Raw genomic sequence first — 13940 nt, forward strand, 5'->3', positions numbered from 1 at the left:
GTTGTTGAACTGCTGCCCAGTCCCCACCAAAAACAACTTCTAAATGATGCTTTCACAGACAGAGACATTAAGAAAGGCTTTACTGACAGGTAGGCTGTCATTTCATGGCTTTAACCCTAACCTCATTATACCAACTCCAGCTCTACATGCACGGTCAAAAGAGCGTTCTCCGCTGCCATGAGAGGTCTCCACCATGGTCTCTGTGCCCCGCTGCCAGCCTCTGCCCATTTCCCACTCAGCTGACATGAAATTGAGTCGGATGGTCTGGCGTATCCTCCCCTGACCCAGCAGAGAGAGAGAGTTCAGCCTAATTGGACAGACCTCAGGTTGAGGATGTGGAGGAAGCCTCTGCAGCCAGCCCACGTTCCTCCACCACCTCACTGATCCATTATGGAGAAAAGCAAAGAGGTCAACATCACCAAGAAAAGGGATGAAGACTTCTCATGAAAGCCAGACAATTCTTTGACGAAGGAGTCAAGTTTGAGGCGGGTGAGGGACGCGGAGAGAGAGAAGGGGAGGGAGAGAGAGAGAGAGACAGAGAGAGAGAGAGGATCAAAGGGTTTGGTGGAACAGTGCAGCAGAAGGCGGCTAATCACTGGCAGGGCCCTGTCACACACACCGTCTCTGGACCACTCTAAATACTGTGACAGTATGCAGCACAGGTACCCCCTGTGTGGGTGTGTGTGTGTCTGTTCATCATTATGCACACAACTGTGATATGATGTATCTATTTGAAGACAACAGAGAATAGGCCTTTTTTCCAGCACCAAAATAGAAAAATCTGCATTTTCCTGTTCTCTGTAATTGGTCAATGGTGGCCAAAGCATAATCAACTCTATCCCGAATAAATAGGAAAACTAAATCCTCGAGTGAGTCCATTTTGTCGAGCAAAGCATCAATCAATAGATAAACCCAAACAAACACTGTTGCGCTGGTTGGATTCTTAGAGGAAGCTGTTGTGTTCTCTCAGTAAATACGGAGCCAGAGGATTACACAGTGCAAAGCTGACCTACTGACCCTGTACACTAGTCTGGGTAAACACACACACACACCCCCACCCAACACACACATGCAGACGCTCACACACACTCCCAGCCCTACAATCACCCACTTACCCTTTGCCATTGGTGAAAGGCAACAAGATCTCTTAACAACGGTTCGTCTTTTTCAATAAATTTTGCATGAAAACATGCCGCCGGAGCACCAAGTTGCCTGCTGTCATACTAGAGGAGTGTTAAATGTTTAATGACGACAACACCACACACACACACACACACAGAGTCAGTGTCAGGGTGCCGCTCTGAGGGGCCCCTCTTTCATCCTGACAGACACTAAAAAGCTTCTGCACCCCCTCCCTCCTCCCCCTCCCCCATCAACATCACACTGCTTCGCTCCTCTCCTACCACCCAGCAAGGTAACCTGGATTTAAATGAGGTTGGAGTGGTACAGTGTGTGTGTGTGTGTGTGTGCGTGTGTGGTGGGTATCGGGGGGCTTGCATAAAGACACCCCCCCATCACTCCCTCCATCACTGTTAAGAGGAGAAGAAGAAGAGTGAAAGAGACAGAGGAAAAAGGAGAAGTGGCTTGTCACAGACAGACAGAACACAGACAGCCTTGTTTTACATATGTCTGAAACATTTTGCTGCTTCTGCTGAAGGAGTGCATGTTAGGCTACGAGGCAGCTAAACCCCTCTGGGTGATTTTGGGGAATAAGGGGTGCATCCGAGTCCGATAGCATTCGGATATGGATCATTACTAAGTGGATAATGTTATATCAAGGTCCACAGATAGACCAGCCTATTTTGGATGTTAGTTGTTGTAAGTGTGGTGATATAGACAGTTAAGAGGTGGGAAACCAACGAGGATTAGAGTTTTTTTATGCAAGATTTTTAGATTTTGTTTTTATTCCAAAGGGCAAAACGTGCAAGGAGCGGTGCAGTAAACGTTTCGGTCAAGCAACCATCTTCAATTCCCACAATTTAAGAACCCAAACCAGGAAGTACAGTATATACAGTACATAAGTCACATGTTAAGGTCAAAGGTCATTGCCACTTGATTTAGTCCCATGATTCCATCATAGCACTTCCACAGGTTAAAGTAAGCTGTATGGACAGATAGCTAGATTTGAAATTATTTAAAAATTAAAATAATATTATTTCAAAAACAGTTTGAAATAAGTAAAGATTACCACTGGTGCAAATGCGCACGCACACACACATACACACACACACGCATGCATGCATGAGCACACACACACGTGCACACAGACAGACAAGCTAAAGCGGGGTCAGAGATAAAGGTAGAGATTCCTATCAGTGCTGAAGGATATTGAAGCCTTAATAAGAAAATAGAGAGATATAGTCTGCTGGCCTTACATTTCACTGTGTTAGCTTTATTTGTTTTTCTGATACTGATCTAAGAAAGGCAATATGTAATAGCTGCAAATAAATATAGCCCTTTCTGCTCACACCCAGAAAGCTTGAAGTACCATGCTCTTTGTTGGCGACCAATAAAGCTTTGGTCATGATGGACTTTAACATAAAAAACTAATGCTGAATATATGGAAATTGCAAAGAACTTTCGGGATTATTATATATTTTTTTAGATTATATTTTGGCCATTTTGCCTTTATTGAATATCTGACAGTGAAGAGAGACAGGAAGGGTCGGGAGAGAGGGGGGAGGGGGGGATGACATGAGACAAAGGTGCCGAGCTGGATTCAATCCCAGCGATTACATGGTATGCAAACTTTGGGTATCCGACTTTTGGGAATTTAACAGAAGAGTGAAATATATGAAAACTTCTAAATGTAAAATAGATTTACCTTAAATTGAAAATACATTTCCCTTTGGATACTTTCCATTGATTTCTAGGTAATTGGCCAGAGCAATTGAATAAACACCTTACCAATTTATTTGAAAGCATAATTCCAAGTATTTTGCAAATTACAAATTTGCAAATTAACAAAAAAGATACTACAAAAAAGATATTTCAATCAACCTGTAAACCTCATCTCTAATCAAGTTCATTCTGAATCGAATAGTTTAGCATTTAGATCCCATCCCATCCATGTCATAATTGATAACTGGAAAACATGCATAATGTGAAAAAAATGAGTTGGATCATTATATTCTAAAAAAAAAAAACAATCTATGCACTTAATTGTAAAGTCACCTGTTAAATGCCTATGTAACAATATTTAGGCCCAATCATAGCCTTGACCATGAGCTGCTGCCTAGATATACTTCACTTGGAGATCTGAAGTGTCTTCAAATGGATCTGTATAGCGCAGCACCTGGTCCACATCACTCCTGGGATCCACAGTCTGACACACACATCTGTGCCATTCAATATGACAGACAACAACTGGGCACCAATCATATTACAGTGGCCTCCAATCGCATTAGAGCATGCCGCGGTGGGGCGGGATTTAGGGTTCTATTCTGGTAGAGGCAGAGAGATGCCTCTAAGGTAGTTAGACCTGTGGTGGAGTGAGCCAGCGTTAAAACATCCAGCGCTCTGGGACGGTTAGAGCTGGAACCTGTTCTTAGTGTATATTAGAGCCAACGGAAAAGGTAAAGTCGCAAGTGAAGACGTCGTTTGCCAACATTTCCCACCTTCATAAGGGGATCTTGTTTATTGTTTATTCCTAGGCCGAAGCAGCAAGTCAGCGGAGATGCATATGATCTCATTATGTATCTCGGCATATTGCGCCTGGGCCGGGAGGGTGAAACGAAGAGGTAAAGACATCAGACCTCATCTGGTGACCCACACATTCTCTAACACCCGGACCGATGCAGCACTCCCACCTACCATCTATTCTTATATCACCATGGCATCTTCTCTTACAACAGGGAATGATATCACATTACAAGGCAAGAGTAGCCTAATGCTTGACTGCTAGGGGAAGTGGAGTAAGAAAGGGATTGATGGATTGATGGATGGAAGGATCGAGTGATAGATGGAAGGATGGAGGAGCTGGGATTGAGCTTCATATTTAAGTTGCCATTATATTGTCATAAAAACATTTTGTACTCTTTTGTAATATCTGGGCAAAGCCAAGATTTGTTTGAGTGTGTGTGTGTGTGTGTGTGTGTGTGTATGTCTATGTGTGCATGCAAGCTTGTGTGTACAGGACCATTCATCACTTACCCTTTCTTCTCTGCCTTGTCCTTACTCTTGTCCTTCTCCCTGTCCTTGTCTCTGTCTCTCCCTCTCTCCTTCTCCCTCTCCCTCTCTCTGTCCCGGTCGCGGCCCTTGCGTCGGCTCCGGTCTCGCTCTCTGCTGTGGCTGCGGCTCTTTCTGTGGCTCCTGCTGCGAGACCGCCGGTGGCGAGAATAAGACCTGAAAGAGATGAAGAGCAAATTAATGGGATGTGGTTCAGGGTACAGCAAGTAAACCACGAACAAATAATACGAACTAGCAGGTTTTTTCTTTATTCATCAACGAATCAAGGCTGAGATGTTGGTAGCTGCCTCGGATACTCCTACACTGTTATACATCAATCAGTGATGTTCAATGTGTTCGAGGGGTTAGTTTGTGATAAAGAGCTGTAATTTAGCTTTTTGTTGTACCTACTTTCCCTTAACCCTTACTTTTACTTCAGTTAGAGATTGCCTATATTTCCCAGAAAGCCTTTCAACAACCTCCTGAAGGGACATGAACCCGTTCAATCCAGCTGTAAGTTATATATATATATGTAGGCGGAGAGAGATATTGGGAATAACGATAGCGATAGTAAGAGCAAGAGAGCGTGTTTTTCCAGTCGAGAAAAAGTGAGAGTCGCTCCCCTTACTCAAAACACATCATGTCTTTGGCTGCATTGCATTATGGGCTATTGAGGCCATTGTAGGGGGAGAAATTGGGTAACTTTGCCTCTTCTAGTGCTGAATGTCAGTGCAAAATGGTGAGCCTGGAAAGAAGCCCTTGCTCTTTGATGCTCTGAGGGACTGACACCAAAACTTGATGTTTACCATTGATGTTTTAGATAATTGCAAAATTTTCTGCTATCAAACTCCCCTGTAGCAGTTGTAGGAATGTCTCGACGTGGCGTCAGGTCATCTATCCGTGGCAATAAGAAAAATACTCCAAACAAAATGTGTCAGTAGCTGTTTTTTAAGTGTTAAAAGTGTTTTAGGGTGGACTTTTCCTTTAATGTGCATACCACAGACAAATTATTGCTCCTGCATAACTTCCATTCCCTCTCTACTCACTTTTCTGTTTGATCAATGTATCTCACACAAAAACTAATAAAATATATGAGGAGCGGGGATTACCTACCCTCTTAAAAGAAGAATGAAAAAATTTGAGGTCTTAAAGGAATAATCCACCCTAAAAAGGATTAAATTCCTTTGATCATGGGCAGTGAAGTCTAGATTTGCAAAAATGAGCTTCAGAAACTCAGGGCAAAACACAGGGCAGTCAAGACTCTTGATAATGTCATCAAGAGAAAAAATTCAGAAAAAGAACAGGAGACTAACTTTGTGGACGCAGTGACATCACATTAAGACATGGCCACATTTTCTGCTTCAAAAACACTACAGTGAACTAAAATAAAGCTCAACTGGATGGAACATTCTTTGAGGCTGCAAATTCAGTCTTTATTTAACGGGCAGAGTCACATACACAGTGACAAACACACACACACACACACACACAGGCTGGAGATGGAGCCAATTAGAGGCAGGCACAGAGGAAGGCCTGTCCTCAGTATTGATCCTGACACTGGCCCTCTGGTCGCAAAGAGATTTACACTGGGAGATTTACACTGTTACTTATGACACACACACACACACACACACACACACACACACACACACACACACCAGTGGAAAGAGAATTGAAAATGGGACTCATGTCTCGATATGGTGTCATACACACACAAAGGCACAAATTACCAAAACAAAACATAAACATTACATATGCCTCAATTAAATCAAGACCAATTGCTATGCATACTGCTGAAGTGTATGTGTGTGTTGTGTGTGTGTGTGTGTGTGTGTGTGTGTGTACGTCTGCCGGCGAGTGTGGGAGGGACAGTGATGTGAAAGCCCAGTAGAAATCGGCAGCTGAGATGCCGTTATTTTCCATCATCTATCATTTTATTGATTTGTCTATAAAAACAGTCAAACCTGCTGTCCACGAGCTTTATTGCTTTCCCCCCTTTATTAGTTTGCAGTTTGGGACATCCAGAGCTGTCTCTCTCCCGACAGAAAACTAATCATTTTCTTCAGACGCCTGTCACCATCCTAACAGACAACACTCTGACAACTGTTGGAATCAATTAGGCTGGGGCTATCCTGATCACTGGAGAGCACACTGCACTATTTCAGGGGTTTCATTCCAAAAGAGCATCCGCTTTGGAAAAAAGAAAAAATCACTGCTACCTGAAGTTCATCAATTTTTCAAAACCACAGAAGATTCTATCCTCAGAAAAGGTAACTGTTTCATAAGCAAAGGTCTTAAGATGACTCATACTGTATCGTTAACACACCACCAAAACTTTAACCCACAATGTGCTTTGCTCTCATAAGCAGGAATCATTATGTAAGAGCAGGTGTCATTTTGTTTTTTAGATTTTGACTCCATTACAACTCAGAACTTTCAGTCCCAAGCTAGTTTGCCAATTGGTTTGTCAATGGCATTTCCAGTCCAGTTTTACTCTGCGTACCTGCAGATATAATACTACAATCATCTGAGCAGCAGTCCTTTTGGGGTTTTTTTGCACTCAGAACTTTTCCCACAGTAGAGCCGGTCTCATGGCATTCTGCAGAACAGATACAAAACCAGCTGCCCTGGAGTGATTATCAAAAATGATTATTATGAAACTTTTGATTCAGAGGTAGAGGTGAAAGCAGTCATGAGCCACAGGACATTTGATGTTGCATGTTTAATACGGTGTTTACAGAGGTTAAGATTACTCTAGTCAAAGAAACACAGCTAATGGGGGAAAAAAAGGAAAAGAAAAACATTGGCATTTTTGGGGTTTGGAGTCTCCAGGCGAGATAATCCATCAATGGCCAAAACAGACCTTGGAATGAGTGAATCTATGTGTCGACAATGCCTGCGTATGTTTGTAATCAACAGTACATGAGGGGAAATACAAGGGAGTTGCAGTGTTCCAGGCTTTAGTCTTATATTTCCAGCCAAGCAAATTGTGGCCAGGAGCAGCAGATGCAATAAACACACAATCTCTCTCTCTCCCTCTCTCTCTCTCTCAGTCTCTCTGTCTCTTTCTCCCCTCTCTCTCTCTCTCTGAAGGCAAAGAAAACAGCACACTTCTGGGGTGTGCAGCAAATTAAATTTACTGTAGTTAATAGAGTGAGCCTATGCTGCTAAATGTCAATTTCCTGACCAAGTCCTTCCCCTTGGAGAATGATTAGCTAATTTGAGGCTGGGGATAAATGGGCTAATGCAGGACACACACAGATAAACAGCCACAGTTGGACCCCATGCCAAGCCCTTCCCCTGCTTTACATTTTATTGGCCTTATTATCTCCAGGGAAAATGGGTCCCCCTATGGCCTAAACATATTTTCATTTCTATTAAAAGGCCCTTGCTGGTTGCCCCCCCCACACACACACACTCTGCCCCCCCCACAACCTCCTTCCTCCATTCCTCCCTCCTTTCGCCATCCAATCCATTAAATCGGAGCCCTGCAATTGGCTGGGACCATTTTCCTGGTGAATTATCAATAGAGTAATTATGCTGCATGTTGGGAGCTGGGCTGAAGCTTATCGCCGCTGACCCCCCGGTGCGCACCAGGATATGATCCCTCACCACGGCCCATTGGGGTAATTATGTGGCCGGGTGTGAAGCTGGATGGTGTGTTACCCTTATCAGTCTGTATTCTATTTCTGCTAAACACGGTTTTCATTGAAAATTGGACATTAATGGCAGCTACGCGATACCACTAGTGTCGGATACAGGTGAACGTCTCCAATGGAATCCGACCCCGGTTAAATCATTATTCATATTGTGCAGGCTATGGACAGGGCTGGGCTACTCCTCTGTGCAGTCTACGGCACCACACACACACACACACACACACACACACACACACACAGTCCCATCATCCTCCCTGTTCCTTCAACCTCATCTGCCCCCTATTCAAGCAGCAGTGATGGATATTCATATTGTTTCCTCGACTCCCTAATCACCATCCTTCGTTTGGAAGGCCAAACAATGTTCATGTCCATATTTTATTTGGCCTATGGCAGAAAACACCAACATAACTGCTGAGAAGCCAGCAAAGTGATGTGCTAAGTTATTCATTCTTTATTATTCTTTATGCGGATCCCCATTTAGTTGCTACCGGGGTAGCAACTATTCTTCCTGGGGTCCACACATAAAATAAAAAAAGAAACACAACCTCAACACACTACATACATAGAACAGTCAACAACATAACCCTCATACCTCTCACCCAAAACCCAGATTGCCCTCACACCCACCCAGCACCCCTCAGATCACCCCATACCCTCACAGAACACTCTCAACTTTAAAAGAAAATCACTCCAATAACAACAACAATGATAATAATACTAACAATAAACAGAGAAAACAAAATAAAAATAGAACAAAACAAAACTCTGTTACCACCAGGAAGGAAAGCACTCAGGCGCAGAATTGAAACAAACGGAACAAGACAGAGTAAACAAAACAAAACAAAATAACTATGAAGGTCCACACCAGGAAAACAACAAGACCAAAAGACATACAGTCAAACACCAGACAACAGCAGATAGGTCACTTATCTTAAAAGAATCCACTTTTTTAAGTGCTTTTTAAAACAAGTTTTGCTAGTTGGTTTATTTTTTAGGGAACATGGTAGCATATTCCAATAAGACGTAGCTCTGTACAAAACCGTTCTTTGCATTGCACAAGTTCTAGGTGTGGGAACTATTACATGACCTTGTGTTACCTGTCTGGTAGTATGACCATGTCTGTTGTTGATATATGAAATCATTGAGTGTAAGCTTTTAGGCCTGGACAAAGTACAGATGTTACGAAAGAAAACTAGGAGACATCTTAAGAATCTTTTCTCAACTTTTAGCCAGGAGAGAGCATCATGAATGCCCTCGACAAGTGATGTCCTGATCAGGGTCTCTGTCCATTAGGCCAGTGTGGCCCAGCTGTGATTAATGGCTATGTAACTTTAACCCTATCACATTTCAATGGACGCTGGTGATAGTGGCCCCTGTCTGACCAGTGTCTCTCTTACCCACAATACCCTAAAAGCAAGAGAGGGATTCTCATGGGATTAAGACTGGACCTGGATTTGCGGTTGCACTATTATGTCTAAATTTATAATTCCAGTTATTTGGCTACATATTGTGATCACAATTATAAATCACAATTCTTAGTCTTGAGGATTGAGAAGCATTGTAACTGTTTTATTGCACTTTTTGCATCTTATGCCAATGATTAATTTAATCTATAGCAGGCATTCCAAATGAAACATTTCCTCTATACAACCGCTGGATGGACTGGAACAGTGATATACATGATTCTAGTTAAAACAAATAATGAGAGCTGAAATGGACACAAGTGTTCCTGGAACTGTTTGAAAGTCAATGGGGAAGGGTGTTATCTGGCCAAAACTACTAGGCAGCCCAGGTTCACAGTGTTTTTCTCACCACCTAAGGCACAATTTGAAAGCAAAAAAATGTGTTACAAATATAAGGTATTTATTCTTTGCATGTGCAATAGATTTCAATGGCCACTGTGCATCGGACTCACCCTACTGGTGGCATTACCACCCAAGCCCATCTAGAATACAGGGAAAACCGTAGATATGAGGACTCTCCATCCACACACACACACACACGCACGCACGCACACATACGGCACGCACACACACACATACGGCGCAGCACTACAAAAAAGCTTGCCAGCCGACATTTCCAAGCAATAGACAGATTGAAAAAGAAACGGCCCTATTGAAAGTGAGAAGATCCATATTTGAAGAACTTCATTAATGCGCTGTTCCCCGCCGAGTTCGTTCCAGAGACAGAGCACACAGCAGCAGCTCCATGTTCAAGTTAAAAGTCGATTCCTTTTTTTTCTGCCATTTCAATGTATCTAAAAGCACCTTGAGTGAGCAATGTGCATTTCCTGCTGCCAAAAGACGTGGAAAACAGCTGTTCCTGCCCGACGCTGCCTGCCGAATGGAATGCAAATATGTTAACCATCCAGAATTTATTACTTTTGAGTGCTCTTCAAACGCAACGGCAGACACAAGTTTAATTTATGATATTCCTCTAATTATGAGAGCTGTTGAAATCATTTCCCAAGCTGCTTCCTCCTTCCAAGCAGCCACATTATCTGTTCCCTCGGTTCACAGTGCGTGCACGCACACACACACACACACACACACACACACACAGTCACACACCATGCACACCCACACACAGAAACACAAATATACATACACACACACACTAAATAACACACAAGAAATCGCTGCAAAGTAGCTGATTGCTAGCACAATTAACACAGCAAAGACCAAGCATGAAAGATTCCCAGAAATGTTTTTTCCTCCGTCCCCCTCTGCTTCATAAAAGTAATGTTTAGATTTGTCATAATCTTCGGTTTGCTTTTAATTTAGCAGTCGTCAACACAAACGTCTGCAATGCCCTGCTTTGCTGTGAAGCAGAAATGAGACCCCATGTAGGCCACCCACTCACCCAACCCCCCGACACACACACACACACACACACACACAGACACAGATACAGCCACAAGCCACAAGGTCAAGTCATTTAGCAGAGTTCAAAGGCCTTCAAAGATGCCTCAGATCTATATGAACCTTCGTCGGGCAGCCGATGATGAGGGAAAAGATCACTTTCTGCAGCGTGATGCGGTCTCCATGCGCGCATATGCGTGTGTATATGTGTGTGAGCGCGCGCGTCTTTGCATGCACATGTGTTGATTAGCCGGCGTCTTCATTGGCACATATGCCCAGTGTCACTCAGCCTGCTCACCGCAATCCTAAACTCGGCCGTCTGGTGAGCGCCCGCGCCCTTTGACCTGTGTGCAGCCGCAGCTCGACATGACGCCCATTAGCAGCTGGAGCTGAGGGGGGCCCCGGCGCAGCCACTCAGCCCAGACACAAGGTCAAGTGGAGGTCACGCCCAGACTAGGTGCTAACTTGCCAACTCGCTCACAGCCACTCATGCAATTGAACCCCACTTTTTCCCCTCTTCCATCCATCACGGCCCGGAACAATTAGTTACGCCGAGTTAGGAGAGAGTTGTTTTGGTTGTCAATGCCTCCATCTGCATGGGGCAGAAAGCAGGGAAGGAGTGGAGGGACTGAGGAGGAGGTAGAGAGGAGAGGTAGAGCAGACTAGACTGAGAGGAGACAGTAGGTGAGGGAGAACAGGAGGGAAGTGGAGGGAGGAGAAGTTGGTAAGAGAAAGAAAGGTTATAAAAGTTGGAGAGCTGGGGAGGACCGGAGGGGGAGCAGGGGGAAGAGAGAAGGAGGGGAGAGTGAAAAAGAAGAGAGAAAAGGATTGGGGCTTATAGAGAGGAGAGAGCAGACAGCCGTGCTTCACATCAAGCTGGCTCCAATTAGCAGGTGTGCTCTCAGACGCTCGCTCTCTCTCTCTCTGGTCAGGGAAGATGTTTTTTTCTGCCTTTTATACGCATGTATTTATGAAGTGGTAGGAGATCTGAGGGCCCTTACCATAACAGCCTTTTATTGTTTAAATGTGGACTGCTCGGCCCTGTGTGCTTAAGTGATTTAGGAACCTCACAACTCCGGTATAAGAAAAATCATAAACGCTGAGACAAACCATGTGGGTGGACTGTAAAAGGCACAGAGGAACGGGCCGACAAAAAGCAGACACACATTCCACTACTAAAGGGAAACTACACTTAATTAAACACCCAAGACACAACTGAAATATCGCCCTGTTGAGAAAAAAAAACAAAAAAAAACAGCACTATTAGTTTCCCCCTGTGGTGAAGTAACATAAAGTTGTCTTCTGATAGAACAGAGGCTCGTCTCATAAAGAAGTTTTCCAAAAATCATTTTTTTATGAACCGCTGTCAGGAAGAACAAGGAAGGAGAGAAAGGGAGAGAGAGAGAGAGAGAGAGAGAGAGAGAGAGAGAGAGAGATAGACAGAGAGATCAAGAAATAGAGAAAGAGAAAACACTCCACCCTATGAGAAAAAAAAAAACCCTCTCCTCTCCGATACATCTGTCGTTTCTCATAGTCTGCGTGTCCCATGTACAGAATTAGATGTAGCCCATAGACAGCATATTTTACTGCTGATCAATCTTAGTTAGTGGGTAGAAGGATTTCTGTCAGCTCATAGCAGCACTGCAGCACAGACCTGTAAGGTTGGAGAAGATCAGAGCGGATCCTGTTTCTAAAATAGTGGGCACAGAAACACACAGACACCAACACCCTTTCCTGGCACAACACCATCCTTCTAAAAATGCATAGGACGGGTTATATATTCCAGTACTACTGCTACTATATATTAGTCTCTTTCACAGACACACACGCATATACACACAAACACACACTCATTAGGCAGGCTGCATGAGCCTGAAACACATTTGTGGCTTCCACAACATCCCAAACTTCCCGTCCGTTATCTTTAAAGGAAGTTACAGCTGATGCAGCCAAGGTCAATATAATTTTATTTTTTTTGTTTGTTTTTTTTGCATTTCCTACACTCTCCTTCGCTCTTTGGGAGGAATCGCATTAGTCATTAATATTCAAGTCAAGGAGTCGTAAGATTGATTTGATTTGCTATGCACTGGTGACAGTTGGAGGCAGAATTCAAATGATGCCACATGTTACACTGATGGCATACATGGCAGTCATTCATTACACATCTGCAGTACCACATGAGAGGCAGGGTGCACACTTTGTTATCCCACACTCTGAGTGTCAATATCCCATCGAGTTTACAGAGAAATTTGGCAAACTTCCACTCCGACAAAACTGTTGACTGCATTTAAAATAATTACGTTTCTTCTCGCTTTGATTCGAGTCCAACACGACGACGTCGGGCGCTCTGTTCAACCAGTCACAGAAGTGTTCCGCTCTTTGTTCAGCCAATCACAGGACAGTTGGCCACGTATCCTTTGGGCGAACCATCTATCTCCACTTCCTCCTCATGTCCTCAACTCTGCCAAAACCCGAATGGATAGACAGAGAGCGAAAAAAGGAAGACAAATCTCACATAGAAAACCTCACGCACATACTGAGAAAGTGTTTCATTACTTTCAAAAAGATTGTCAAGGTTTCAGTCAAGACGCACATGATCCTAGTTTCATTTCTCAGCCATTCTCTCTCTCATTTTTCTCTTTTTTCACAATTAAATTATTAAATGTGTGAGTGAAACCACATGTGTGTGCACGTGTGTGAGTGTGTGTGTGTGTGTGTGTGTGTTCCTGTGCTTGTCCGAACTGGACAGACAAGTGCAGTCAGAGGTTCCATTAGCTGGCAATTTGCTCTCAAGTTGTTCAGCGGGAGAGAAGGAATGACAGAGGTTTTCTGTCAGGACAACGCACATGGCTCTGCTTAGGACGAGTTAGTGAGGTGCACACACACATAATCCTAGGCAATCATTCAAACACTCCTAACACCATACACTCTGGGCCATGCAATGGGCATATGAATATAATATAATCTAAAGACAGAGATCTGCTTTAAATAGTAAAAGTGAGGCCGACAAAAATGTGAATCTATTCTAAACATTCACACAAGCCTATAAGTATTAAAAGAGGGGTGCTTCACATTCTCACAAATCACAAAAAGTAAACACTGAGCGTCAATCTGGATATGATTATGTCTCGATATTGTAAAGACAACCAATATAGGTCTACACACATGTCCACTGAGGCCTGGGGAATGATAATGTCCATATGGTTTGAGCCAGAACATAACTACAGTACAAGGTAAACAGGCCTGACTGAGG

At 43.6% G+C, this 13940-nt stretch overlaps 1 protein-coding gene across 1 annotated transcript in view; it reads right to left on the minus strand.

Annotated features, from left to right (window-relative positions):
- rsrc1 (arginine/serine-rich coiled-coil 1) overlaps positions 1 to 13940 on the minus strand; it is a 111569-nt gene that overhangs the window by 84018 nt on the left and 13611 nt on the right. The window contains exon 4 of the mRNA XM_071900717.2: positions 4153 to 4344. Coding sequence (XP_071756818.1) covers positions 4153 to 4344 — 192 coding nt within the window. The remainder of the gene's footprint in view (positions 1 to 4152; positions 4345 to 13940) is intronic.

The sequence above is a fragment of the Centroberyx gerrardi genome, chromosome 6 (assembly GCF_048128805.1).
Source record: "Centroberyx gerrardi isolate f3 chromosome 6, fCenGer3.hap1.cur.20231027, whole genome shotgun sequence".
Classification (NCBI taxonomy): domain Eukaryota; kingdom Metazoa; phylum Chordata; class Actinopteri; order Beryciformes; family Berycidae; genus Centroberyx; species Centroberyx gerrardi.